General features: G+C 50.9%; 1 protein-coding gene across 1 annotated transcript in view; it reads right to left on the bottom strand.

Moving 5' to 3' along the window:
- EPHA1 (EPH receptor A1) overlaps positions 1–26,639 on the bottom strand; it is a 70,982-nt gene that overhangs the window by 11,370 nt on the left and 32,973 nt on the right. The window contains exons 3-9 of the mRNA XM_026660227.1: positions 26,127–26,402; positions 21,615–22,005; positions 14,213–14,368; positions 13,636–13,968; positions 12,452–12,576; positions 9,498–9,657; positions 7,675–7,771 (exon numbers count right to left, since the gene is read on the bottom strand). Coding sequence (XP_026516012.1) covers positions 7,675–7,771; positions 9,498–9,657; positions 12,452–12,576; positions 13,636–13,968; positions 14,213–14,368; positions 21,615–22,005; positions 26,127–26,402 — 1,538 coding nt within the window. The remainder of the gene's footprint in view (positions 1–7,674; positions 7,772–9,497; positions 9,658–12,451; positions 12,577–13,635; positions 13,969–14,212; positions 14,369–21,614; positions 22,006–26,126; positions 26,403–26,639) is intronic.

Below are 26,639 nucleotides of genomic sequence, written 5' to 3'. Positions count from 1 at the left end.
TTTGTGAACAGCAGGTCAAGAAGAGCTCTGCCCCTAGTTGGTTCCTCCAGCACTTGCACCAGGAAATTGTCCCCTACACTTTCCAAAAACTTCCTGGATTGTTTGTGCACCGCTGTATTGCTCTCCCAGCAGATATCAGGGTGATTGAAGTCTCCCATGAGAACCAGGGCCTGTGATCCAGTAACTTCTATTAGTTGCCGGAAGAAAGCCTCGTCCACCTCATCCCCCTGGTCTGGTGGTCTATAGCAGACTCCCACCACGACATCACCCTTGTTGCTCACACTTCTAAACTTAATCCAGAGACTCTCAGGTTTTTCTGCAGTTTCATACCGGAGCTCTGAGCAGTCATACTCCTCTCTTACATACAACGCAACTCCCCCACCTTTTCTGCCCTGCCTGTCCTTCCTGAACAATTTATATCCATCCATGACAGTACTCCAGTCATGTTAGTTATCCCACCAAGTCTCTGTTATTCCAATCGCATCATAGTTCCCTGACTGTGCCAGGACTTCCAGTTCTCCCTGCTTGTTTCCCAGGCTTCTTGCATTTGTGTATTGGCACTTAAGATAACTCGCCGATCATCCCGTTTTCTCAGTATGAGACAGGAGTCCTCCACTGTTGCGCTCTCCTGCTTGTGCTTCCTCCCGGTATCCCATTTCCCCACTTACCTCAGGGCTTTGGTCTCCTTCCCCCGGTGAACCTAGTTTAAAGCCCTACTTGTGGCACCGCTCTGGCTTGCATCACCATTCCCCATCATGGCGCCGCTCTGCCCGCTGGTCGCTATCGCCGAGCAGATCCTGAACCCGGCACCAATCTTGGCACCATTCGTCATCTCGTCCCCGCTCCAGGTCCAGGCGCTGATCCATGTCCCGGTACCGATCCAGGTTTCGGCACCGCTCCCCAGCTTCACAGCATGTTCCACGTCTCCCCATCGACGCTCGCTGACGCAGATCCGCTCAGCACTATGTAATGTTGCAGCCCAAAATGCTTTATGGAAATATGCTTATGAATGTATATATGACATAACTGGAATATGTTTTATGCTACATAAGCCATGTAACATATCTCTGTAAAGGTTATGATCTACTGAATATATTCATCCTATTTGTATGCATGTATCATTTTTGTATTCAAAGTTATGAATATTGGCTGTGTACTTGTTTGATTTTAAGTAGCCTTAGTAAGGCATTTGGTCAGCTTCTTAAGAAAGGAATTTGCAAGTTAAGTGCCCAATCAAGGAACACTTAACGGACAATGGAACCTTGGAAGACTAATCCACATAAGAAGTCTACTTGGGACCTTCAAGGTAGCATGTGAACAATGGCTGCCACCTGTAAAGTTCTGAGTCATGCATGGACATGTGACTTGCCCATGTGACTCCAAAACTCCAGCTTGTGTCTGGATTCTGCATAGGAGAGAGGAAGGGGGCTCCACTCACAAGAGAAAGTCTACTTAAGCCTCCATTTTGTCTTCAGCTGGCTCAAGACAGCCTCTCCACCCCAAAGGATATTGGAAGTGGAAAAAGGAACTGGAACAAAGGCCAGAAACACAGGGGTGTGAGTGATTGCTGGACCCAGACTAGAAGGAGGCTACTCTGTAAAAGAAGCTTACTGGAACATCTCTGAGGTTGAGGTTTCATCTGTATTCAGCTTCTTACTGTACTAGGCTTAGACTTGCGTATTTTATTTTATTTTGCTTGGTAATTCACTTTGTTCTGTCTGTTATTACTTGGAACCACTTAAATCCTACTTTTTGTATTTAATAAAAATCACTTTTTACTTATTAATTAACCCAGAGTGTGTATTGATACCTGGGGGGCGGGGAAACAGCTGTGCATATCTCTCTATCAGTGTTACAGAGGGCAAACAATGTATGAGTTTATCCTGTATAAGCTTTATACAGGGTAAAATGGATTTACTTGGGGTTTGGACCCCATTGGGAGCTGGGCATCTGCGTGTTGGAGACAGGAACACTTCTTAAGCTATTTTCAGTTAAGCCTGCTGCTGTTGGGGGATGTTGTTCCGACCTGGGTCTGGGTTTGTAGCAGGCTAGTGTGTCTGGCTCAAACCAGGCAGGGTTCTGAAGTCCCAAGCTGCCAGGGAAAATGGGCTTAGAGGTAGTCCCAGCACATCAGTTGGCAGTTCCCAAGGGGTTTTCTGTGATCCAACCTGTCACACACTGCCCTGGCCCTCGTGCTCCAGCTCTCGCTCCTTGGGATCAGACACAGGTTTGAGGTTTTTGGACCGTGGCCAGTCAGACCGTGCCACCTTGATGTGGGGGGCGGGGTCATGGCAGGCACATGGAGAGGGACCCACACAGGGACCCACCCAGTGGCCATTCTGGACTCCATGGGTGTACCACCAAACCCAGGGTGCACTGTCTGGGGCTTCCTGGTCAGCCCCCTCAGAGCCACGGGTGCCGGAAGCCTCCGCCAGTCGGCCCGCTCCGGGGGATATGGAAGAGGTGGCGTGCACTCTTCCCACTTCGGGACCCCTTCCAACTCCAATCCCTGAGCCGGGCCCTGCTGTTGGTGACACAGGACAGCGGGCCCCCACAATGCAGGGGGGTCAAGACAACCCTCTTCCCCCTGTAGACTCCTCTTCCTCCTCCCCCGATGAGGCTGTGGCAGGCACACCTCCGATCGATATCCGTGCCCACCAGGACCTCCTGCGCAGGGTTGTGCGCAATATGAACCTGCAGGCTGAGGAGGTGGTGGAATCGGAGGATCCTGTGGTGGACATTTTGGCACCAGAAGGCCCGTCAAGGGTGGCCCTGCCTCTCATCAGGACCATCCAGACTAATGCCAAAACCATCTGGCAGACCCCAGCCTCCATTCCCCCTACGGCCAAGGGAGTGGAGTGCAAGTACTTTGTCCCCTCGAAGGGGTATGACTACTTGTTTACCCACCCGCAGCCCTGCTCACTCGTGGTTGCGGCTGTGAATGAGAAGGACCGACACGGTCAGCTGGCCCCTGCACCCAAGTCGAAGGACGCTAAGCGCCTCGACTTGTTTGGATGCAAAGTCGACTCTACGGGGAGGCTTCAGCTCCAGATCGCCAATCAGCAGGTGCTCCTGAGCCATTACAATTTTAACTCCTGGAACTCCATGCTGAAGTTCAAGGAGCTTGTGCCTCCTGAGTCCAGAGAGGAGTTTGGGGCCCTGGTTGACAAGGGCAAAACAGTGGCACGGACCTCTTTGCAGGCCTCGCTGGATGCTGCAGACTTGGCCACGTGTACATTGTCCTCTGGGATTGGTCATGTCCCCCGGAGGTTCAGCAGATGCTGCAAGACCTCCCCTTCGACGGGGAGGGTCTGTTCATGGAACTGATCGACTCTAGGCTGCACAGCCTTAAAGACTCAAGGGTGACCATGAAGTCCCTGGGTATGCACACCCCGGCAACCCAGCAGAAACACTTCAAGCCTCAGCAACCGCAGCAGCACTCCTATCATCCTCAGCTGAGGCAGGATTTTTACAGACGGTGGGGGCGTAATGGCAGGAGGAAACCCCCTAACCCACTGTCTGGACAAGGCCAGGGCCCAACCAAGCCATCGCTGGGCTCCAAACAGGCCTTCTGAAGGGACGCCCAAGGACGGCGTACCAGACCTCCCTTAGGATCTTACCTTACCTTTTTTGAATTGTTTATCCCATTTCCACCGTGCTTGGTCGCAAATAACCACGGACCACTGGGTCCTTCACACGGTGGAAGCGGGATACTCTCTCCAATTTTGTTCCTCCCCACCCTCCTTCCCCGTCCCTCTTCAGGGACCCTTCTCACGAGCAACTCCTTATTCAGGAGGTTCAGGCGCTCCTCACCATGGGGGCGATCAAGGAGGTTCCAAGGGAACTAAGGGGCAGGGGGTTTACTCCCGATATTTCCTAATCCACAAGGCCAAAGGGGGCCTCCGGCCTATTCTAGATCTGCATGGGCTCAACAAATTCATGGTAAAGTTGAAGTTCTGCATGGTCTCCTTGGGCACCATTATACCTTCCCTGGATCCTGGAGACTGGTATGCTGCCCTCGACATGAAGGACGCGTACTTCCACATAATGATTCATCCGGCGCACAGACGTTTCCTCTGCTTTGTGGTCACCCGTGAACACTACCAGTTCACAGTCCTCCCCTTCGGCCTTTCCACGGCCCTCTGGGTGTTTATCAAATTATGTCAGTTGTGGCTGCCTTCCTCCATCAACAGTGGGTGCAAGTATATCCTTACCTCGATGACTGGCTGATCCAGAGCCGCACCAGAGAACAGGTGCAGTCCCACCTCCGCCTGGTCAGGGATACGTTTCTTCGGCTGGGTCTCCTCCTCAACATAGCAAAATCGACCCTGGAACTGACTCAGAGAATAGAGTTCATCGGGGTGGTTCTGGACTCCATTCAGGTGCGATCCCTCCTGCTGGACTCTCATTTCCAAGCTCTCGAGGCCTCATTCGAGGTCTTCAGAGCTTTCCGACCTCGACGGCAAGAAGTTGCCTGAGTCTTCTTGGCCACATGGCTTCGTGTACATATGTGACCCGGCACACCAGGCTCTGGCTCTGGCCGCTGCAGGCCTGGCTCGCTTCGGTCTATTGCCCAGGGTGCGACAGCCTGAACTTGGTGGTCACCGTTCCGGAGTGGGTCCTCGCCTCCCTCTGCTGGTGGCTATATTCCTGGGTGGTGTGCGAAGGGGTCCCCTTTCACAGTCCGTAGCCTTCCTTGTCCCTGGTCACAGATGCGTCAGCCCTGGGGTGGGGCGCTCATCTCGGAAACCTTCGGACTCAGGGCCTATGGTCCCCGTCCGCACTCTCCCTCCATATCAACGTCTCAGAGCTGATGGCAGTGCGTCTTGCTTGTCAGGCCTTCCAGGAGCACCTGCGGGGTTGTTGTGTGGCAGTTCTCACGGATAACACCACGGCCATGTTCTACATCAACAAGCAAGGAGGGGTCCACTCCTCTTCCCTCTGCCAGAAAGCCATTCGACTGTGGTAGTTCTGTATAGCCCACTCCATTCACCCGGTGGCATCCTTCCTTCTAGAACACGCTGGCAGACTACCTCAGCAGGTCTTTCCACTCGCATGAGTGGTCTCTCCAGCCGGATGTTGTCCACCCCATCTTCCAAAGGTGGGGTTTTCCCCAGGTTGATCTGTTCGCCTCCCGCAGCAACCGGAAGTGCCCAGCGTTCTGCTCCTTCCAGTGTTGCTGCCCAGGCTCCCTCACAGATGCGTTCCTGCTTCCCTGGACGGGTCGCCTGTTTTATGCCTTCCCTCCATTTTCCCTTGTGCACAAGGTCCTGCTCAAGAGCCGCAGAGATGGGGCAAGGGTGATTCTGGTGGCTCTGGCGTGGCCCAGGCAGCACTGGTACACCATGCTGTTGGAACTGTCTGTGGACGTTCCAGTCCCGTTGCCTCTGTCATCCCGACCTGCGGTCTCTCCACCTCACAGCATGGATGCTGCATGGCTAAACCCTACGGAGCTTCTGTGTTTGGACTCCGTACGGCAAGTACTACTGGGCGGCAGGAAGCCTTCCACTCGAGCCACGTACCTGGTGAAGTGGAAGCAGTTTTCATGTTGGTGCGACCAGGGCCACACCCCACCCCTCCAGGCACTGGTGCTCCTCATTTTGGAGTATCTCCTGCACCTGAAACAGCAAGGCCTGCCGGCATCCTCTGTGAAGGTTTACCTTGCGGCCATCTTGCCAATCCTATGGTTGCTTGCTTTCTCAAGGGCTTGGACCATCTCTACCCTCAAATCCGGCAGCCTGTCCCCACGTGGGACCTTAATCTGGTCCTTTCGAGGCTCATGGGGCCCCCGTTCGAGCCTCTGGCCACATGCTCCCTCCTGTATCTCTCCTGAAAGACAGCTTTCCATGTCGCCATCACATTGGCGAGGCGCGTCTCCGAGCTAAAGGCCCTTACTTCAGAACCACCTTACACAGTCTTCCATAAGGAAGGTACAGCTCAGACCTCACCTGGCCTTTCTTCCCAAGGTGGTGTCGGCCTTCCACACCAGCCAGCACATTTTTCTGCTTGTTTTTTACCCTAAACCTCACGCCAGTCCCCGGGAGCAGTGGCTGCATTCCCTCGATGTCCGCAGGGCTCTGGCCTTCTACATTGAGCACACTAAGCCATTCAGAAAATTGACCCAGCTTTTCATTGTGGTGGCAGACCAGATGAAGGGTCTCCCAGTCTCCTCTAAGAGGATCTCCTCTTGGATTACGTCCTGCAGCCACGCTTGCTATGAGCTGGCCAGCATACCGACCCCAGCTCCCACCGCTCACTCCACTAGGGCCCAGGCCTCGTCGGCGGCATTCCTGGCCCAGGTACCAATTCAAGAAATTTGCAGGGCAGCAAATTTGGTCCTTGGTGCATACTTTCGCCTTGCACTATGCCATCATCCGGCACGCCAGGGACGATGCAGCTTTTGGTAGAGCGGTACTGCAGTCCACATTGCTTCACTCCGACCCCACCACCTAGGTAAGGCTTGGGAGTCACCTAATTGGAATCAATATGAGCAAGCATTCGAAGAAGAAAAAACGGTTACTCACCTTTGTAACTGTTGTTCTTCGAGATGTGTTGCTCATATCCATTCCAAACCCGCCTCCCTTCCCCTCTGTCGGAGTAGTCGACAAGAAGGAACTGGGGAGGCACCGGGTCAGCTGGGGAATATATTGAGTGCCCTGAAGGAGCCACTCCAGGGGACTCCACCGACAGGTGCTGCTGAAGGAAAACTTTCTGACAGCTGTGCACGCAGCGCGTGCAAACCCTAATTGGAATGGATATGAGCAACACATCTCGAAGGACAACAGTTACAAAGGTGAGTAACCATTTTTTCAGGCTGTCTGCAGACCCAGTCGCTGCACCACTTACATTTGGTTCACATTCTCAAGATTTTCTTTGCACCCAGGAGAGGTAGACCCATAATTAATAGTGGGTGGAGTTTGTTGCAATTTCTGCAGCTGCAGAATACATGGCCCTTGTGAAAATGCACAGGACTGCTGGCCTCAAACAGCTCGCTGCTTGTGCCTCAGTCCTGACCCCCTGCTCTTCTAGTTCAGACTACGAAGGTTACAATCTTCAGTGGCTAAAATGTCACAGACTTAATCAGCTCCTGCTTCCTTCCTCCTGAAAGAGCTCTCCTTCACATCCAAACAAGAGCAGACTACATCAGCTTTCTATGGTAGGGGGTGGGCAGGGCCAGGGTTAGAATTTGGAGTCCCCCACCCCAAACCTGTTCTGTCCCCCTGAAATGCATGAAATGGCATCCTGACAAAGACATAATGCCATCACAGTGCCGGATCACAAAGGGGCAATGTCCAAGAGGAAATAGGACAGTGGGAAGCCACTGCTCCTTTCTCAGTCATCAGCAGTGAGTCCCAACCCCACAGACCTATCACACAAACCTTATGCCAGCCCTGCAAGTGACCTTGTACAGCATGAGCACATTGTCAATACAAACGGCCAAGTCCCTCAGTACGCCGTGAAACCCCAACTGTCTCCTTCCACCTGGCCATGGCCTCCCATCCCCCCTTCCATCTCTAACCAGTCACCCCAACTTCTATTCGTTCTGCTCTCCAAGGAACAGTCAAGCCCCACCACCACACTGCCCGGCTCCTCTCTCCACAGCTCCTTCCTCACCATACCACCCAGCCCTCCCTACCCCACCACCCTTTTCATCCAAGAAGGGGCTGAGTTTACCTTTGTGTGAAGATGAAGATTCCCACAACCAGTCCAATAAACAGTAGGATTCCGAAGACAATGGAGACAAGCACCCCTCCAGATGGAGCCCCGGTGTCTGCAGGACAGAACGACAGTCACATGCTTTCCCCACACAAAGGCAAAAGACCAGCACTCCCATCCCCAGGCTGTGGTGACTGGGAATGTAACAGCCAGCCTTTCTAGCAGATGGTGCTGAATGAGCAACGGCCATCTGCCCTCCTTAGTGCTGGGCAATAGCATAGAACTACAAGTGGCTGGAAATACCAGTACTGTCATTTGAGGGAACATGGGAATGGGAGCAGTGAAGGAATAGCGCTGACACATCCTGGGGTGTGGCCATCAGCCAGACTTGACTCCCAGTGTATAATTATTACCCATGTACATAGTGCATAGCCACATGGCACTTTGAGTGTACAAGCCAGCAGGTTTGGGCCAAATATCATTATTATTGTTATTTCACATGGTGGATGAACTAAAATTCACCTTCAAATGGATGTCTGGATGAATTCCAGCTAAGATCCTGATATTCAGCTCCAACTGAATTATTTTTCCAAATACTTTCAGATACCAAATATTTCCACTCCCTCCTTCTCACTTGTTTGCACCTACTCACTTTGTATTAGACCCTTTGTTCTGCTCAGGAATGAAGTCAGGGAGCCTGGCACACAGTCTCCAAAGGAGTCTAACGTGCCTTATTCCCCACTCATGCAATCTGTCCTGGAAAATGGACATTTTCCTCCACCTTCTGCATACATTCATCAAACTCTGAGCTTGGTCCTGAGGCCAATTAGTTCATTGGCAGCTGTTGGGTACTGAGCACTTTTGAAAATCCAGCAGATGACTAATTATGGACTTGGGAGCCTAACTGTAGGCTCCTGTTTTTAAAATATTGTTCCTAGTTTCTGTCTTGAGATGGGGTTTGTGTCCTGTTTGTTTGACTAAAGCAGATTCTCTTCTCCATTCAGATTCTTGAGGCCGAGCAATTCTAGTCCATAACAATCCCTGGATGTTTATCACATCAAGAGCTAAGTGACTAGGAGAGTTGGGTGAATTATATTCACTGAATCACTTACCTGACACAACCTCTCAAATCTATTATTGATTTTTTTTTGTTTATTATTGTTTTTCACCCAATTCTAATGACACCACTATTCTTTAGAAAATTTAACTAGTGGGACATTTGGGGAAACACCCAGGAGAAAGAAAAACAGGAAATTCCTAGACAAAGGAGAATTAAGGGAGAATGAAGGATGAGACAATATTTCACTTACAACCAATGCTAGCTAGACCATTACAATTCAAAAGCCAAACAGAAAGTGTTAGAGCTAGCGGCAGCAGTGTGACATTAAGGAAGACAAAGTTTAGGCTGAATGTCCGGACATTATGGTGAGATCTGTGTGTGTGTGTAATTGTCTCCAAAAGGGATGGAGAGGAAGATCCCTCATGTGGGATGTAGGGAACAATCCTGCACTGACCTGGGAGTGGAGGTGAGAGGCCCGTGAGAGACAGGGTACCTCCCCTATCATGTGGTCTCTGCAGCACTAATCGCTACACTTTGTGCTTTCAGGGAGACCTCCCTTCCTTCACCTACCTTGTTCCAGCTTTTAGCTGAGTTCACAATCAGAATCATGTTCAGGAGCCGGGTAAAATGCGGCAGGACTTGGCCCCAGATAACAAGAATCCCAAAAGTGCCATTCCTCGGTTCTTTCCTTCCACAACTGTATGTGCTGGGGGAAGAACCTAGGCCATAAGTGGGAAGCCCCTGCAACCCACCAATCAGATAGAGGGCAGCTGTGCCTCACCTGGCGGGAGGGTGCGAAACTCCTGTTCCTGGGAGAAGGGGCCAGGTCCTAGAGGCGTGATGGAGCGCACACGGAGCAGATAGACTGTGTCTGGCTGCAGGTCCCTCAGGGTCACATTGGGTTCATGGAATTGCTTCACTGTGTAGTGTGCATCCTCTCCCTGTGGGGGCCAGAGAACAGGTTACTTGGACAGCTAACACACACACGGAAACAGAACATAAAAATGGCCATAATGAGTAAGACCAAAGGTCCATCTAGCCCAGTATCCTGTCTTCCAACAGTGGCCAATGCCAGGTGCCCCAGAGGGAATGAACAGAACAGGAAATCATCAAGTGATCCATCCCCTGTCGCCCATTCCCAGCTTCTGGCAAACAGAGGCTAGGGACACCATCCCTGTCCATCTTGGCTAATAGCCATTGATGGACCATGAACTTACCTATGCACTTATCTAGTTCTTTTTTGAACCCTGTTATAGTCTTGGCCTTCACAACATCCTCTGGCAAGGAGTTCCACAGGTTGACTGTGCACTGTGTGAAAAAATAGTTCCTTTTGTTTGTTTTAAACCTGCTGCCTATTAATTTCATTTGGTGACCCCTAGTTCTTGTGTTATGAGGAGTAAATAACACTTCCTTATTTACTTTCTCCACACCAGTCATGATTTTATAGACCTCAATCATATCCCCCCTTAGTAGTCTCTTTTCTAAGCTGAAAAGTCCATCTTATTAATCTCTCCTCATATGGCAGCTGTTCCATACCCCTAATCATTTTTGTTGCCCTTTTCTGAACCTTTTCCAATTCCGATATATCTTTTTTGACTTGGGGTGACCACATCTGAATGCAGTATTCAGGATGTGGGCGTACCATAGATTTATATATAGGCAATGTGATATTTTCTGTCTTATCTATCCCTTTCTATTTTCCTCGCTAGGATTTAACTTCCACTTTTTAAATGATGCCTTTTTGCCTCTCACTGTTTCTTCTACTTTGTTGTTTAGCCACGGTGGCACTTTTTTGGTTCTCTTACAATGCTTTTTAATTTGGGATATACATTTAATTTGAGCCTCTATTATGGTGTCTTAAAAAAGTTTCCACGCAGCTTGCAGGGATTTCACTTTTGGCGTTGTACCTTTTAATTTCTATTTAACTAACCTTATTTTTGTGTAGTTCCCCATTCTGAAATTAAATGCTACAATGTTGGGCTGCTGTGGTGTTTTCCCCGCCACAGGAATGTTAAGTTTAATTATATTATGGTCACTATTACCAAGCGGTCTAGCTATATTCACCTCTTGGACCAGATCCTGTGCTCCACTTAGGACTAAATCAAGAATTGCCTCTCCTCTTGTGGGTTCCAGGCTCAACAGGTAGTGATCAATGGCTCGATGTCTAGTTGGCAGCCAGTATCAAGTGGAGTGCCCCAGGGGGTCGGTCCTGGGGCCGGTTTTGTTCAATATCTTCATTAATGATCTGGATGATGAGATGGATTGTACCCTCAGCAAGTTCATGGATGACACTAAGCTGAGGGGAGAGGTAGATACACTGGAGGGTAGGGATAGGGTCCAGAAGGACCTAGACAAATTGGAGGATTGGGCCAAAATACAGCTGATGAGGTTCAACAAGGACAAATGCAGAGTCCTGCTATAGGCTGGGGACCGACTGGCGAAGCGGCAGTTCTGCAGAAAGGGACCTGGGGATTACAGTGGACAAGAAGCTGGATATGAGTTAACAGTGCTCCCTTATTGCCAAGAAGGCTAACAGCATATTGGGCTGCAATAGTAGGAGCACTGCCAGCAGATCGAGGGAAGTGATTATTTCCCTCTATTTAGCACTGGTGAGGCCACACCTGGAGTACTGTGTCCAGGTTTGGGTCCCCCACTACAGAAATGATGTGGACAAAATGGAGAGAGTCCATTGGAGGGTAACAAAAATGATTAGGGGGCTCGGGCATATGACTTATGGGGAGAAGCTGAGGGAACTGGGCTTATTTAGTATGCAGAAGAGAAGAGTGAGGGGGGATTTGATAGCAGCCTTCAACTACCTGAAGGAGGGTTCCAAAGAGGATGGAGCTAGGTTGTTCTCAGTGGTGGCAGATGACAGAACAAGGAGCAATGGTCTCAAGTTGCAGTGCGAGAGGTCTAGGTTGGATATTAGGAAAAACTATTTCACTAGGAGGGTGGTGAAGCACTGGAATGGGTTACCTAGGGAGGTGGTGGAATCTCCATCCTTAGAGGTTTTTAAGGCCCAGCTTGACAAAGCCCTGGCTAGGATGATTTATTTGGGAATTGGTCCTGCTTTGAGCAGGGATTTGGACTAGATGATCTCCTGAGGTCTCTTCCATCCTTAATCTTCTATGATTCTATGACTAGCTGCTCTAAGAAGCAGTCATTTAAGATGTCAAGAAACTTTATCTCTGCATCCCATCCTGAGGTGACATGTACCCAATCAATATGGGGATAGTTGAAATCCCCCATTATTAATGAGTTTTTTATTTTAATAGCCTCTCTAATCTCCCTGAGCATTTCATAGTCACTATCATCATCCTGGTCAGGTGGTTGGTAATAGATCCCTACTGCTATATTCTTATGATTAGAACATGGAATTACTATCCATAGTGATTCTATGGTACAGTTTGGTTCATTTAAGATTTTTACTTCATTTGATTCTACGCTTTCTTTCACATATAGTGCCACTCCCGCACCAGCATGACCTGTTCTGTCCTTCCAATATATTTTGTACCCTGGTATTACTGTGTCCCATTGATTATCCTCATTCCACCAAGTTTCTGTGATGCCTATTATATCAATATCCTCATTTAAAACAAGGCCCTCTAGTTCACCCATCTTATTATTTAGACTCCTAGCATATTATTTATACTTCTAGAGGAGGAAAGTTTCTGGGTGTCACAAACAAAGAGCAGAAGAGACACAGGTAAGGAGCAGAGAGGAGGTGCCTCTCACCTTCTCAAAGTACATGACCTCGTACTGCACTGAACTCCGGCTGCGGTGTCGTGGGGCTGGCCAAGACACAGACAGGCTGCTGTCATCACGTTGGGTGAGAGTCAGGTGGGACACTGTTACTGGAGCTGCAGGGGAGAGCAATGTCATAAAACAGAATCAGATGAAAACACAAACCAAACCCCCTCCATCCTCTCAGGCTGTGTGGCTCCTATGCGCAGATTACAGCTTCTCCCATTGCTGCCCCTGCTGAACCTCCAGTACTGCATTCAGCTCATCCTTCTCTGGTGTGCCTGAGGGGAAGCCAGGGGTCCAGTAGTAAATCACTGCTGATGGCAAGGGCACTTCAGCTGTGATTTTGTTGTACTTTCGAAACATCATCCACACTCACAGTAGCTCTATTAATGCAGCACCAAGTTGAAGACTTTAAATGCAGAAAGGAATTTCCAAAGTTAGGGCTCCTACAGCAACATGAATACACCCTCACTTAACACCATACGGGTGCAGCTCGGCTCTGACAAGTGACAGTGAAATGCCATTGTGAGACTCCATATTTATCATCTCTCAGCTAGTCCAGGGCAAACGTGCTCTGTTTAGGTGTGAAAACATGGCCCCCTAAGGGTAGTACTGTGAATGATCCTGGGATCCAAGAGTAAAGCCAGACTCTTTCCATGTCTCGCACCATCATTGGTGGATAAGTGAGTGGTGAGGTAGGAACCTGCACTTGTGAATGTCCGGACTTCAGTGTGTTTAAAGACTCTATTTGCACCAAGATGTTGTGGTTTGTTTGTTGCATATATCGGGCAGGGAGGTGTCTTACTCTACAGGCCCAGTTCTGCTGTTACATGGGGACAGTTCCCATCGCCTTGCAGCTGTGTAACTGAGAGCAGACTTGGGCCCCACCATGTCTGCAAAGAGCCTGGTGAACGTACTGCTTTTTCTGAACGATCATTACAGCCACTACTTTGGTTTATAAACAGAACAGGAAAGTGACTGACAAAGACAGTGACAGAGCTTAGCTGCCAGAGCTACAGGCACCTTATAAGAGATTCAGTCAATAGGCAGAAGGCAGGTACCATGCTGATGGGTGCAGCATAAGGAGAGAGATAAGATGAAGAAGGCTCAGAGACCCACATTGACTCTCCTCATGCCTTGAAATCGCTCCCCTACCCACCTTGGTGACTCACCTGCATGCCCGACAGAGACCCAGACAGGAGGGGAGGTCCGCTGGGGGAAAGGGCTGACCTCTGAGACACCATTACGTGCCTTCACAGTGAAGCTGTAGTTGGTATAAGCCTCTAGACCATTCACATCTATGGATGTATTGTTGAGGCCTGAAGCACTGGGGGAGAAGACGACGCTAGCTTCACATGGCTCACATGCCAGGACAGAGCAGCGCTGGCATGAGATGCTGTAGGTCAGATCCTTGCGCCCACCATGGTCGCTGGGTGGCTGCCACCAAAGAGAAAGTTGCGTCCCCACCAGGGAGAAGCTGACATTGCGGGGACTAGAAGGGGGGCCTGCAGAGAGTGGGGGAGAGAGAATTAGATCCAGCATACAGGCTCCAATGCACAAACCAGTCTTGTAGTTTCCCTTCCCCTCATGCGGCTCAGGACCTGCCTCTCTCCCCACCCCATAAAGGCATTTCCCGCTCCACAGCACCAACATCCCCTCTCTCTGCATCTGGATCTCCCCCCTCCTCTCTCCCCCTGAGCCTTCCTCTTCTCCACATCCCCTTGCTCTCCTCCCCCAGCACTGACTCACGAGTGCAGGCAACACTTTGACTCTCAGTGGGTGCCCGGTAGAAGCCTGGGTTGCAGGGACAGGCTGTGGCCCCTGTAGCACTGGATGAGCTGTTTGGGGGGCACTTGAGGCAGTGCTCGGTCTCTGGGGAGTGACGGTAGAATCCTCGCTGGCAGGCTGCGGACACACAAACAACAGGGAAGCACAGGATTAGTGGGAAGTAACCAGCCAACCCTGCCTGGCTCCCTCATCTTCCACCTCCACAGCCCTGGTACTCCTCCCTCTCTCCTGCTCCCAGGGATAGGGAATAGAAGATCATGGCTGCTGGAGACTGCACATGGGAGGTCCCTGTAAAAATCAACAGAACACTTAGGACTTGGTTAGCCTCAAAGAGACTCCTCCTAACATAAATCCAGCACATTCCCTGTCCCTTCAAGATTTACACCAAACCTGGCTGTGCCACCCTGGGCTGCAAACACCAGAGCTGAGTGTGGTGTAGGCAGCTATGGAACTGCTGGCACTAAGGGCTGGTCTACACCCAGCCGCTAGTTCGGCGGCTGGGGATCGAAGTTCTGGGTTCGACTTATTGCGTCTGGTCTGGACACGATAAGTCGAACCAGGAAGTGCTCGCCGTCGACTGCGGTACTCCAGCTCGGCGAGAGGAGTACCGCGGAGTCGACGGGGAGCCTGCCTGCCGCGTGTGGACCGCGTCTGAACCGCGGTAAGTTCGAGCTAAGGTATGTCGACTTCAGCTACGTTATTCACGTAGCTGAAGTTGCGTACCTTAGTTCGACTTGGGGGGTTAGTGTAGACCAGGCCTTAGTTTTCTTGCACTACTCCTCTATCTTTCTGGGGCGTCTGCCTGTCCAGAAGAGCATCTGTGAGGCAGATCTGATGCAGCCTGGTACCAAAAAAATGCCCACACTCTCATGAAGACCTTCCTTTTGTTCTTTCTTATTTGATTGTTTCCCTTAATCTAAAATAAAAGTCTCACTGGACATACAGGGTCTCTATTTCGGCTGGGAAATCCATAACAATGAGGGGTGCCTACTGACACCACGGGTTTAAGTCTAGGGATTGTTAGCATGGGTGGCCTTGCTGATCTTGACTGTTGTAGCAATGCATTGCCTACCCAACCTCGGGGCACGTAGGAATTTCTAGATCAATGTCAACACCCTGGACTACACTTGGATGCAGCTGGACACGAAGCCAGTGTAGACTGCAAAAAAGATGTGCCATGTGCTCCCTATGGCCAAAACCACTAAGTCAGAGGGCAGCTGTATTCTGCATTGGTTGTAGCATCTCAGGAGTCTTCTAGGGAAGCCCAATGAAGAGCACTTGCAGTCACCCAACAGGGAGGTCACAGGCATGGGTTACCGTGGTGAGGTTTGCACCACAGAAATGACTGTAATCGTCTGACCCAAAGGAGATGGAAAGAGATGCTCCAGGCCACCAATGCTATTTGGAAACTGGGGAGCAGTTGAGGTACCCAGCAATGTTTCCAGGATCCAGGAGCTCATTGACAAAGGGCAGGCATACCCTTTTCAACAACAGCGTCAGGCACTCTCTCTGCCACAAATTCAGGCTTCTCCCTAACTTCTGTCACCCCTGGACTGAGCCTCAGCCTTTTATTTCCATCTACTCCTTGTCTTGGCCAGAGAGAGCAGGCAGACCACTCCATCCAGGTCTGATGACACAGACTTGCCTGTCAGTCGCATAATAGTGGTGTCATGACCCAAAGAGTATCACAGCCTCACCCATCAGCTGTGGATACACATTGAGCAGGTAAGCCACAAAGAGTGAAGCCTGCAGAGTGCAGGAAGGGGGAACCACTGAGGACGTGCAAGCACTTGCCCAACAGCACTCTCTTGTCATCTTTCAGGAAAAAGCAGAACCATTCAAGTGTGAGCCCATCTTTACTGGCCAGGATCTGCAGCTGAATCAACAAAATTACGTGCCCCATGGTATTAAAGGGTGCTGACAGATCTAGAAGAATCAAGCATGGACCCCTGGCTAGGGCTGAGTGAATAACTGATTTGTCAGTTCAGCCAGCAAACTGAAAAAATATTCAGTTCCGAAAATGTTCTCATTTTGTCAGCAAATTGAAAAAGTCTGCTTCAGGCAAGCAAACCATCTATGGGTATGTTTACACTGCAATTAAAATCCTGCACCTGGCCTGTGCCAGCTGACTCAGGCTCATGGGGCTTGGGCTGGGGGGCTGTATTATTACACACAGATGTCTGGGACCTCCATGCAGGATCCTAGAGCCCAGGCTCCAGCCCGAGCCCAAAAATCTATACAACAATTAAACCCTTCTAAGCAAATCCTAGTCAAACCACTAACACCCCAAAAGGGGCAACCCGCTCAGCATACAACTCTCAACCCAACCCTACAGACCTCTTCTCGTTCGTGGACTGGAAGGACAAAAGCACTTATGTGATGCTCATTCCCCAGGGACCTTGAAACCCTTTACAAACCCAGGGGAGCAGCAGCACTATCACGCCACCAGACAGGAAGCTGAAGAACAGAGGGGAAGTAAATTTACCAAGGTTGCAAGCAAGTCAGTGGCAGAGCCAGGAATGGAACTCAGGTCTCCCCATGCTTACTGAACCACACCGCCTGCCAGATATGTAGAGATGGCATATATACCCAGTCCCTGCTGCTAGGGGGAGCAAGGGCTGAATGGGGAAACCAAGTGAGGAGAACAACCACTTCAGGGGATACACACCCTACATCCTGACTTTACCCCAGAAACCTGACTTCCTCCGCCCTGACTTCCTCCTTCCTTCCTTCCTCTGAACTCTCACTTGTCCAGCAATATCATCTGCATCCTCTTGTCAGCTGCAGCAATCCTGCCATCAAGCAGCTTTGGGAGGTCTCTCTCCCCCTTCCCCAGGTGGCAAGGACTGTAGGTGGGCTGCCAGGATTGGACAGGGCCTGGTGAAGCAGCAGCCTCCAGGGGTTTCCAAGTGCTACAGCCAAGGAGTGGGATGAGTGTGTTTTTAAACCCTCCCCTTACGCTGTCCTGATATATTTCCTCATGTTTCCTACTGTTCTCCCCTCTCCTGCCCAGCATGGCTGGTGTTGGTGACAGTTGGCAAGCCCATCAGAAGACAATGGGTGGGGATGAAGCATCATTTGGTATGCGGCAGAAAGGGCATTTGATCTTGGTTCCCCCCAGCTCCCAGACTTTTAGGTTGGTGCCGAAGGCGGCAGATTTGGTCCAGTTGTCCCTGTGTCATGACAGAGGGCATCTGGGCCTGGCCAAACAGGAAGAGGAACAGAGAGCTTCTGCCCTACCAGCCAGACAGGAAGCAGCAGCAACCACAGCCAGAGCTGAGCATGGAGCAAGCTGGACCCTGATCCTTGTGCCAGGCCAGCCATTGGTGAGAACCTCCCCCCACACCTCACTGCCTACTCCTCAGGATAGGACCAGCCAGCCACTTCCCCACCCCCCACCAGGATGGGACCAGCCCACTAACCCCCCACAAGCTGCCACGGCCTCAGCGGGGAGGCGGAAGCAGGGATGCTGGCACTCTCCTCTCCTTCCCTGCATTTTTCTGAAATGATGGACCTGGATGAGGAACACCTAGCTAGACAGAGTGGGCTACTGCTTCTAAAGGTAAGAAAACAAGGTGGGAAATTTTAGTGCGGGCCTGTGGAGGGTGTGCTGAAGAGCAGGGGAGGGAACACGCCTAGGATCTAACAGGGTAGAGGCATGCCAGACAGACAGGATTATGTCACCACATGGAGCCAGCTCGAGAGAAGGGAATGAACCCAGGTGAGATGGAAGGTGCAATGGTAACAAGTGCCAGCAAGGGGCAGCACCACACCAGGAAGGCAGATTCTTACTGCAGCGCATAGTGTGGAAGCTTGCTTCCCTCACGGGTGTCCTCAGGGACCCCTGCACACACTGCCCCTGGGGGCTGAGGCGGCTGGATGGCAGGAAGGGGTTAAGCAAGGTGGCAGGAGTGGCAGAACTAGGGGAGGAGTACAGGCTAGTGCCGCAGCAATGGAAATATTGTGAGAGCTGATCTAGGTTTTGGTCCCCGCAATATTTCCTCTGTCCCTGGGGAGGATGCATTGTGAGAAGGGGCAGCCTGGGCTCCTTTGGTGCGGAGGAGAGAGGTGGGTGCTGGAGGTAGGCTAGGTGGGAAGGGGTGGCCAGACAGAGCTGTGTCATTTCAGGGATGTGGGGAGAGCTGTTTCCACTCCAGGACAGGAACCTCTGCCAGTAGTCTAAAAGCAGCAGGTGGGGTTGGAGCAGGAAGGTGGGTGAGGGGCTGCTCTGGAGGCCTGGGGTGGGGGGTGGAGGGGAGGGATACCGAGCTGCTGCAGCCACCCTAACTGTGCCACTTCCTCGACCTACCATTTGTGTCCGAGGCCCAGGTGAGTGTTTGCCCCGCCGCTGCCCTCCCACCCCCATCACCGCCAGAACCCCAAGCTCCCTGGCACACATCCCAGCCCCAAACCTCACCCCCCCCCATTCAAAGCAAGGTTCCCCCGACTCTGTCTGGAGGGCAGCTGTGACAGGTCCCCATCCCAGAGCTGAGAATTCTGATTCACATGTGGGAGGAGGATATGAGAAGGGAACAAGTTTCAAATAAATTAGATACAAACTGGGGTGACCCCACCACATTAGCAGAAAATGAGGCACCCCTCCCCTGTGTGGGTGGTATAGAGTGTGGGACTGGCCCAGAGCGCTGTTGCCATCGCTGCCGCCACGTCCCACCCAGCAATTATCTTTAACAAGGCCTCTGTGGGCTCATCAAACAGGAAGAGGAACAGAGAGTCTCTGCCCTCAGTGCACCCAGAGTGGGAGGTGACTCCCCGTTAGAGACGTCAGCTGAGCCATTCCCAGACTTCCTGTACCCTGCCCCTCCTCCCCATCCCCAACTGTCTGTTCCCCCTGCCTTCCCAGTGCACTCCCATAGCATTTGGGCAGCTTTGTTGTTTGGAATTAAAGTCCGAAGGAATCAAATGGGGAAAACAGGTTCTGGGAAAGGCAAAAGACCAGGACCGCCCTCCTGAGGGCAAAGATCAGAGCCGGCTGCCCTGCCCTTCATTCATCGTTATTACAAGTATTTATTTGGTGCACGTCACTAGGATGACTGGGCACCTTACAAAGATTAAGCTGAGGCAATCAAGAGTTCAGTAATGAGAGACCAACCCACATACTCCCTGCTGCTTTGCCAGCCAGCTAGGAAACCAGGGGACACAATTGGTTTGGAAAGCTTGGGCAACGAGAGGCATCCTGCACCTTCATAATTAATTGTATTACCGCAGGGAGCTAATGCCAGAGGTGCAGGCTGGCCACTGGGAAAGCTATGCCACCAGTGCCCACAAGCAACACCTTTGGGATGCAGAGCCGTCTATCTCCACATGAGCATAGATCTATGGTGGGTGCAAGGGGGTGAGGTGCCTGGGCTTAGACCCCTTAAGGCTTTACACTCCGATATTGGTACCTGAAAAGTCACCCAGCAATTGTCTGAACTAGTGCACAGCTGGGACCCCCTCACACCCCAATTAATATCCCTCCTCATCCTCCTATTCCAAGGCAAAGGTCAGAGATGTCTTCCTTGAGATGCCCTCCTCCCTTATCAGAGGGTACAGGTCACAGCTGGATCTCCCTCCACCTCCATCCCATCCCATCCCAGTGAAAGACTCTCCCTGCCTTTCCAGCCCTCTTCCCATCAGAGGACAAAGGCCAGAGCTGAGTCCTCCTCATCCTCATGCCAGGACAGAGCTCTGAGCTGGAGCCCGCCTCCTTCCAAAGGCAAAGGTCAGAGCCACGATCCCTGCCTCTGCCGCATTGGGTGGGTTCAGCAAGAGATCTAGATCAGTTCTGATCCTTTGCAGAGCACTTGGCCCCTTGCCACTGGAAAGCAGCTGGAATGGAGATGTGGGCGGACAAACAGGTGCCCTAGACCTACCCTCCCTTCTTTGCATCCACCAACAAGATGCCACTTCAGGCTTTGCCATTTCCTCAAACACACCCCACCCCACGCCCACCGCCCTCTGGGCAAATACCCTGATCCCTGCTGTCCCTTTGGAGGACACATCTGGCTTCAGCTATTCTTGGGTTGGGAGGGGGAATAGCCAGGACCTGGAGGCTGTCCCATCCCATGATAGCGGTGAGAACCAGCCCAGGCATGATGGATTCCCTGCCCCTTCCCAGGAGAGTGTGCTCAGCTCCCAGGAGGGTGGGGAGAGTTCAGCAGCAACAGCTAAGTGGAAAAACTGGCTGGGCCATTGAAGGAGAGCAAAGGGGAGGGGCAGGGATCTCATGCTGGAAGACTCCCTTAACCCTTCATCAGCTCCCAGAGCAAGGCTGGACTGGAGAGGCATCAGCAATCCAAACAGAGATCAAGTCCCCGCACTGCAGCAAACAGAGGGAGAACAAGGCAGGGAGACAGGGAATCGCTCAAGGCCCCTACAGACCCTAAGAATCCACTGTGGATTGCCTGACACCCTGTGACTTAGGCTCCCATCAATTCTCCCTTTCCTCTTCATTCCTTTAGCTGCAACTATGTAGCACATGAGAAGGAATGTATCACTTGTGGGCCCTGTAACTGCCTGGGCACAGTCACCACCCCCATCAGCAATATAGGATCAGCAATGTGCCATCCACATACCCTCAGCACATCCCCTTTCTCTCCCAGCTGCTACAGGCTGGAAGACAGTCCACCAGCACCTTCGCTGCCAAGGGGAGACTCAATCTACTGCTATGATGGGCCCAATTTAGTTTGCCAAGCGCTCCCCTCCAATACAGCAGGTGTGCCCATGGTCTCTCATGCGCTTGTTCTGCCTGAATGCTGAGCTGGGCCGTGCAGGGGGTGCTATACTCATTCCCCAACACAGCAGAATTCTCTCCCACTCAGAGAATGCATGTGCACAATACAGGAGGAACTCTGACCCTTCCCACCCATGAACCCAAGATCCTGGCCAGGGGGACAAAGGTGCTGATCTGTCCATCTGCTCTACCCTGACCTAGCTGCTACACCCCAGAGAACAAGGCTGCCATTTAAGGGTTGGGAGCCAGTTGCTGAGTGAGTCAGTGTCAATCATATACTTACAGCTCCCAGAAACCAGCTCCAGACCTGAAGCGCTGCTGGAAGGAGACCAAGAGGGAGTGGAGGAGTGTGTGCAACTGTTACGCCTGACAGGGACAGGAACAAAAGAGAGAAATAAAGAGAGAATAACTGAATCACTGAGAGACAGACAGGGCACAGCCAGCAGGGGTGAGAGATGGGGAGAGAGAGAGAAAGACAGTAGCAAAGTCAGATGCACTTAGGGCAGCTCTTGGTCAGGTGACTATAACTCACCTCTCACCCCCCTGCAAACACTGCTGGATTGTATCACTGCCCAGATCTCCATCTCCCCATCGTTCCCCTTGCACCTGACTGCTCCCTTCCACACCTACCTACACAGCGTCTGTCAGCCTCCTCAAACCCAACAGCACACAGGCACTGGCCCATTGGCACCAGCCACTCCCCATCAGCACTGCAATGCATCCTGGGTGGGAAACCTGCTTCTTCGGTTGCGTCCTCTACACAGATCCCTGGCACCTCTGTCAGCCCCTCTGAGCCTGCCAGTGTCTCTGGAAAGTGGGCCAGTCCCACCACTGTTTCTGGGCAGGTCTTGTAATATACCCGGACAGAGACCAGAGCCACACATGCCCCAGAGTTCTGGAAAGCCAGGTAGAATCCGCGCCGAGACAGCTTCCGTATGGGGCACACTTCCACATTCAGCTGCATAACGCCTGACTCAATGTCCCGGCTTGTGAAACTCCGATCTGCTGCCACTGTGTTGACCTGAAAAGGAGAGGAAGAATCAAGATCTATGGCACTGGAAGATCTTCCTCCAAGGTTACATTTGTCATGCATCTTTCACCCCAAAGCCCCTGTGACAAGAGTGCTGAGGCCTAATAGATGGGCCAGCACTCTGATCACTGTAGCCTCAGTTAGTTTCCCCAGTGACAGTTGATTGAGGAAAATAGAGGAATTAGCTAATTAGATGGGGAATCTGGGTGAGTGAAGGAACTAACTGCCCCATCAGCTGACTATCTTGATAAAAGGCAGGAAGGGAGGACAGGCCTAACTATGCCCAGACTGAAGCTGATCCCAAGAAAAGGAGGTCTCTTTTCCTTTCAGGGCCCTGAAAAACAGGTAATAGGGATATAGATATTAGAATTGTTGTTATTGCACTGCACAAGTGTTAGTGGAGGCAACTTGAATAAATTCTGTGGAGTGGACACTATAAGAAGAGAGTCTGAAGGGTTTTTGAAGTGACCAAGGATCAGGTGTGGGGGAAGAAAACCTATGCCCTGTTACAGCCTTCACTGTAACTCCTTTCTCTATGGCCTCTCTCTAGCCCTGATGCTCTGGACTCCAGGATCTGCCCATCTTTGCATGTGGATGACTAAGCACAAACACGTCAAACCAGTGCACTCGTTCCCCATTGTTTCCCTCATTTTATATAACTCCTATGGACGTCCCCCATCTGCCTCACAAGCCTCGTTTCTATTCTTTCCTCCCAGCTCTCCACTTAGCTTCTCTTCAAGAGCCATGTGATTGATTCATTGTTTGTACAGCACCTAGCATAACGAGCCCTGATCTCAGGCTGGCCTTTGGGCACTGCCACAGCACACTTACAAACTACAGCAAGAATCATTCTTCTGAGGTGGACTGTTTCTTTTTCTGTCAGCAATTTATCTACCAATAAACAGTGATAGTCTTTGGATTTGTTTAATTGAAATTACATGTTGATAAACTGCTGCTGACAATTCTCCATCTGTCCGGTGCTTGTGAGCAGTCCTGCGTGTGCCTTCGATATTTCCCATCTGTTGATATAATCCATAGGGGACAGTGGGTGTGTTTCCAGTCCCTGGCTAGATGGGCATCGCTCCTGCACACAGGCTTTTGAGGCAAATCTGAAGTCTTTGGGAGTTCGACACCTAACTCCCTTAGGGCTTGTCTACACTTACCAGAGGATCAACGTTGGGGCAATCGATGCATCGGCGGTCGATTTAGTGAAGACCCGCTAAATCGACTGCCGATCACTCTCCCGTCGACTCCTGTACTCCACCTGATCGAGAAGAGTAAGGAGAGTCGACGGGAGAGCGTCTCCCATCGCCGTCGCGTAGTGTAAGTAGATCTAAGCTACGTCAATTTGAATTATGCTATTCACATAACTCAAATTGCGTAGCTTAGATCGACTTTTCCCTTTAGTCGAGACAAGGCCTTAGACTCCTCTGAAAACCCCAGCCTGAAACATCTCTGCAGTCAATTGGTAATCAGCTCATCAGAAACTTCAAGTGGGCTCAACTGCTATCTTTGGATGCAGCAACTGCAGATGTGAGGGGTGGGGAATTGGGACAGCTATTGCCATAAAACTGGTTGCAAAGAAGTAGGTGTTAAAATTCCACAAAAAACATTTCAAGTCACTTCTGCCTCTGCCCCAAGGGGGCAGGAAAGAGGAGATGCAGGCAGTGTTGCCTAGTGGATAAAAAGCCGGACTGGGACTCAAGAGACCTGGATTCTATTCCCAGCTCTGCCACTGGCCTGCTGGGTGACCTTCAGCAACCCTCTTCACATCTCTGTGCCTCCTCTGTAAAATGGGGATACGATACTGTCCTCCTTTTTAAAGTGCTTTGAGATCTACTGATGAAACATGGTAGATATCAAAGAACCTACAGGATGTGGGACTCTGCTTTGGGAAACAGTGACTCTGAAAAAGATTTGGGGCTTGTGGTGGATAACCAGCTGAACATGAGCTCCCAGTGTGATACTGTGGTTAAAAGAGCTAATGTGATCCTTGGATGCATAAACAGGGGAATCCCGAGCAGGAGCAGAGAGGTTATGTTACCTCTGTATTTGACTTTGGTGTGACCATGGCTGGAATAGTGTGTACAGTTCTGTGCCCACAATTCAAGAAGGATGTTGGTAAATTGGAGAGGATTCAGAGAAGAGCCACAAGAAAGATTAAAGGATTAGAAAACCTGTTTTACAGTGATTGAGCTCTTTGAGTCTATCTATTTAACCAAGAGTTAAGGGGTAACTTGATCACAGTCTGTTAGTATCCACATGGAGAATAAATATTTGATAATGGGGTCTTCAATCTAGCAGAGAAAGAGATAATATGATCCAATGACTGGAGCTGAAACTTGACAAATTCAGACTGGAAATATGATGTAAATTGAACAGTGAGGGTAATTAATCACTGGAACAATTTACCAAGGATCTTGGTCAATCACTGACAATTTTAAAATCAAGACTGGATGTTTTTTCTAAAAGGTTTGCTCTACAAATTATTTCTAAGGCCTGTGTTATACAGGAGGCCACAATGGTCCCTTCTGGCCTTGTAATCTATGAATAAGAGCTGGGTGATGATGATCTCCTCCTCTTTAGTACTGGAAGCCCCAATTTCCTCTTACCTGTCAAAAATCCCCAACTGCCTAAATCTCCAGAATTTCACTAGAACATAGTGAAAATGTGGGGGCAGCGGGAATGAATAGAAAAACATGAATTTAATATCAAAATAAATAACCCAAATTAAGTTACAAGATACTTGCATTTTTCATTTTCCTGTTTAATTCAGTGCAACTTTCTGGGCTTGAGTTTACTAGAAGCTGCTGCAGAAATTTCAAGAAGAATTTATCATGATGTGTTGCTGAGAATGAAGAGGGGAGGACTGCCAAAGAATATAAGTCTATGGCTTGCCACAAAACACACTGGGCCTTGATTACGGGAGACTGTTTACAGGAAAGCAGAGATTCTCTTCACTAGAATTCAGCTGCTTTTGTGGCAGAAGGGACAATAAGTACCATATCCAACTGAAACTGCAGGAGAAACATAGGGCGGCAGAGTGTAGTGACACAAATAAGAATTTGGTACAGCCAATGAGACCATTGCCTCCACCCTCAAAGAAAATGCCATGCACTCTTTTCTGACCAGTGATGAGAGCAGGGGATTAGGCGTCAGGAGACCTATGTCCTATTTCTTTATCTGTCCTGACTTGCTTTATTACCTTGAGCAAGTCACTTGTTCTCTCTTGGTCTCAGTTTCCCTATTTGTAACATGGGGATGATGATGTTTGTTAGAACCCTTCACAGTCCTTGGATAAGTAAATGCAAAGCATTACCATCAACATTAAATGTTCTCAGTCCCTCTATTCAACAGCTCATTTGACAATTGGCACCTCCTGCAGCAAAGAGGGCCCTGACCATCATGCTGGGGCAGCAGCAAGAGAGCATTTCCTATGCTCCCTATGGGACCCTTGATTTCCTTGGAGGTCTCCCATCTGGCCAGCCCCATCTTGTTTAGGTTGGGGCGGAGGTAGGGTTACTCAAATCCCCGTCTGGGGGGAATTGCCAAAAAGCCAAACATGTCCGGGAAAATACTCCCAGCTTTGTTTTGCCGGCATCCCTGCCCCAGTCCCCTGCTTACCTTAGAGCAGCTCTGGCAGGCTGCGAGCTGCAGGCGGACTCCCCCCGGCGGCGGCAGCTGCTGCTCCCCCCAGACACCTCAGCTTTGTGCAGCTGAAGAGCTGAGCTGCCCGAGCGCTACCGGCTTCACGGTTTGCCAGGCAGCCCCCAGACCTCCAGACCCTGCGCCCCCGGCCGGGCGCGTCCCCTCCCGGGCTCCGGCTGCGCTGGGGAAGTGCCTGGCCGGGGGCGCAGGGTCTGGGGGCTGCCCGGCAAACCATGAAGCCGGTAGCGCTCTGGCAGCTGTTTCGCGTGGCTGGGAGGGAGGAGGGGGAATGCGGGGTGCTCAGGGGAGGGGGCGGAGTTGGGGCAGGGAAGGGCGGAGTTGTGGGTGGGGAAGGGGCGGGGGCGGGGCCAGGGCCCCGTGGAGTGTCCTCTTTTTTTAATGTTTAAATATGGTAACCCTAGGCGGAGTGATCAAAAGGATCCCCAACCCCCACTGCTACTGACCTTGGTGAACAGGGGGCGACGGAACTGGATGCCGACATCCTGCTCTGACTCCATATAGTAAAGATTGAAGGTCTCTTTGCAGGTCACTACCTCACCCTTGAAGCTCTTGCAGTCACGCACAGTGAACTTTAGCTCCACGTAGATGCGGGAGGCTGCCTCACCCCGGTAGATCCAGTTGGTCCGGAGCCAGTGATCTGTGTCGCCCTCCGAGAGCACGCTGCAGTCCTGGTACATATAGATGGGGGTACTGTTTATCATCTGCTGCACCTCGTTCCACTGCTCCCAGGGGGAAAAGAAAACAAAACACACACAAACAAACTCATGTTATACAGAGAAGAGACATGTGACACTTAAATATGCAATAAAACAGGCCCACAAGATCCAAGCCTCTGCAAACTTGGGACTCAGATCCTGACTAACCTCAAGGCCTTGAACAATGAACAAAATCTGCTTCTGGTTCAGAGCTCTGAGCCTGCCTTAACACTGTGAGCATGGAGCAATAAATATGATCTG

Source organism: Terrapene carolina, unplaced genomic scaffold (genome assembly GCF_002925995.2).
Source record: "Terrapene carolina triunguis isolate 2854851 unplaced genomic scaffold, T_m_triunguis-2.0 Scaffold740, whole genome shotgun sequence".
Lineage (NCBI taxonomy): Eukaryota > Metazoa > Chordata > Testudines > Emydidae > Terrapene > Terrapene triunguis.
This window is presented reverse-complemented; position numbering and strand designations above follow the sequence as displayed.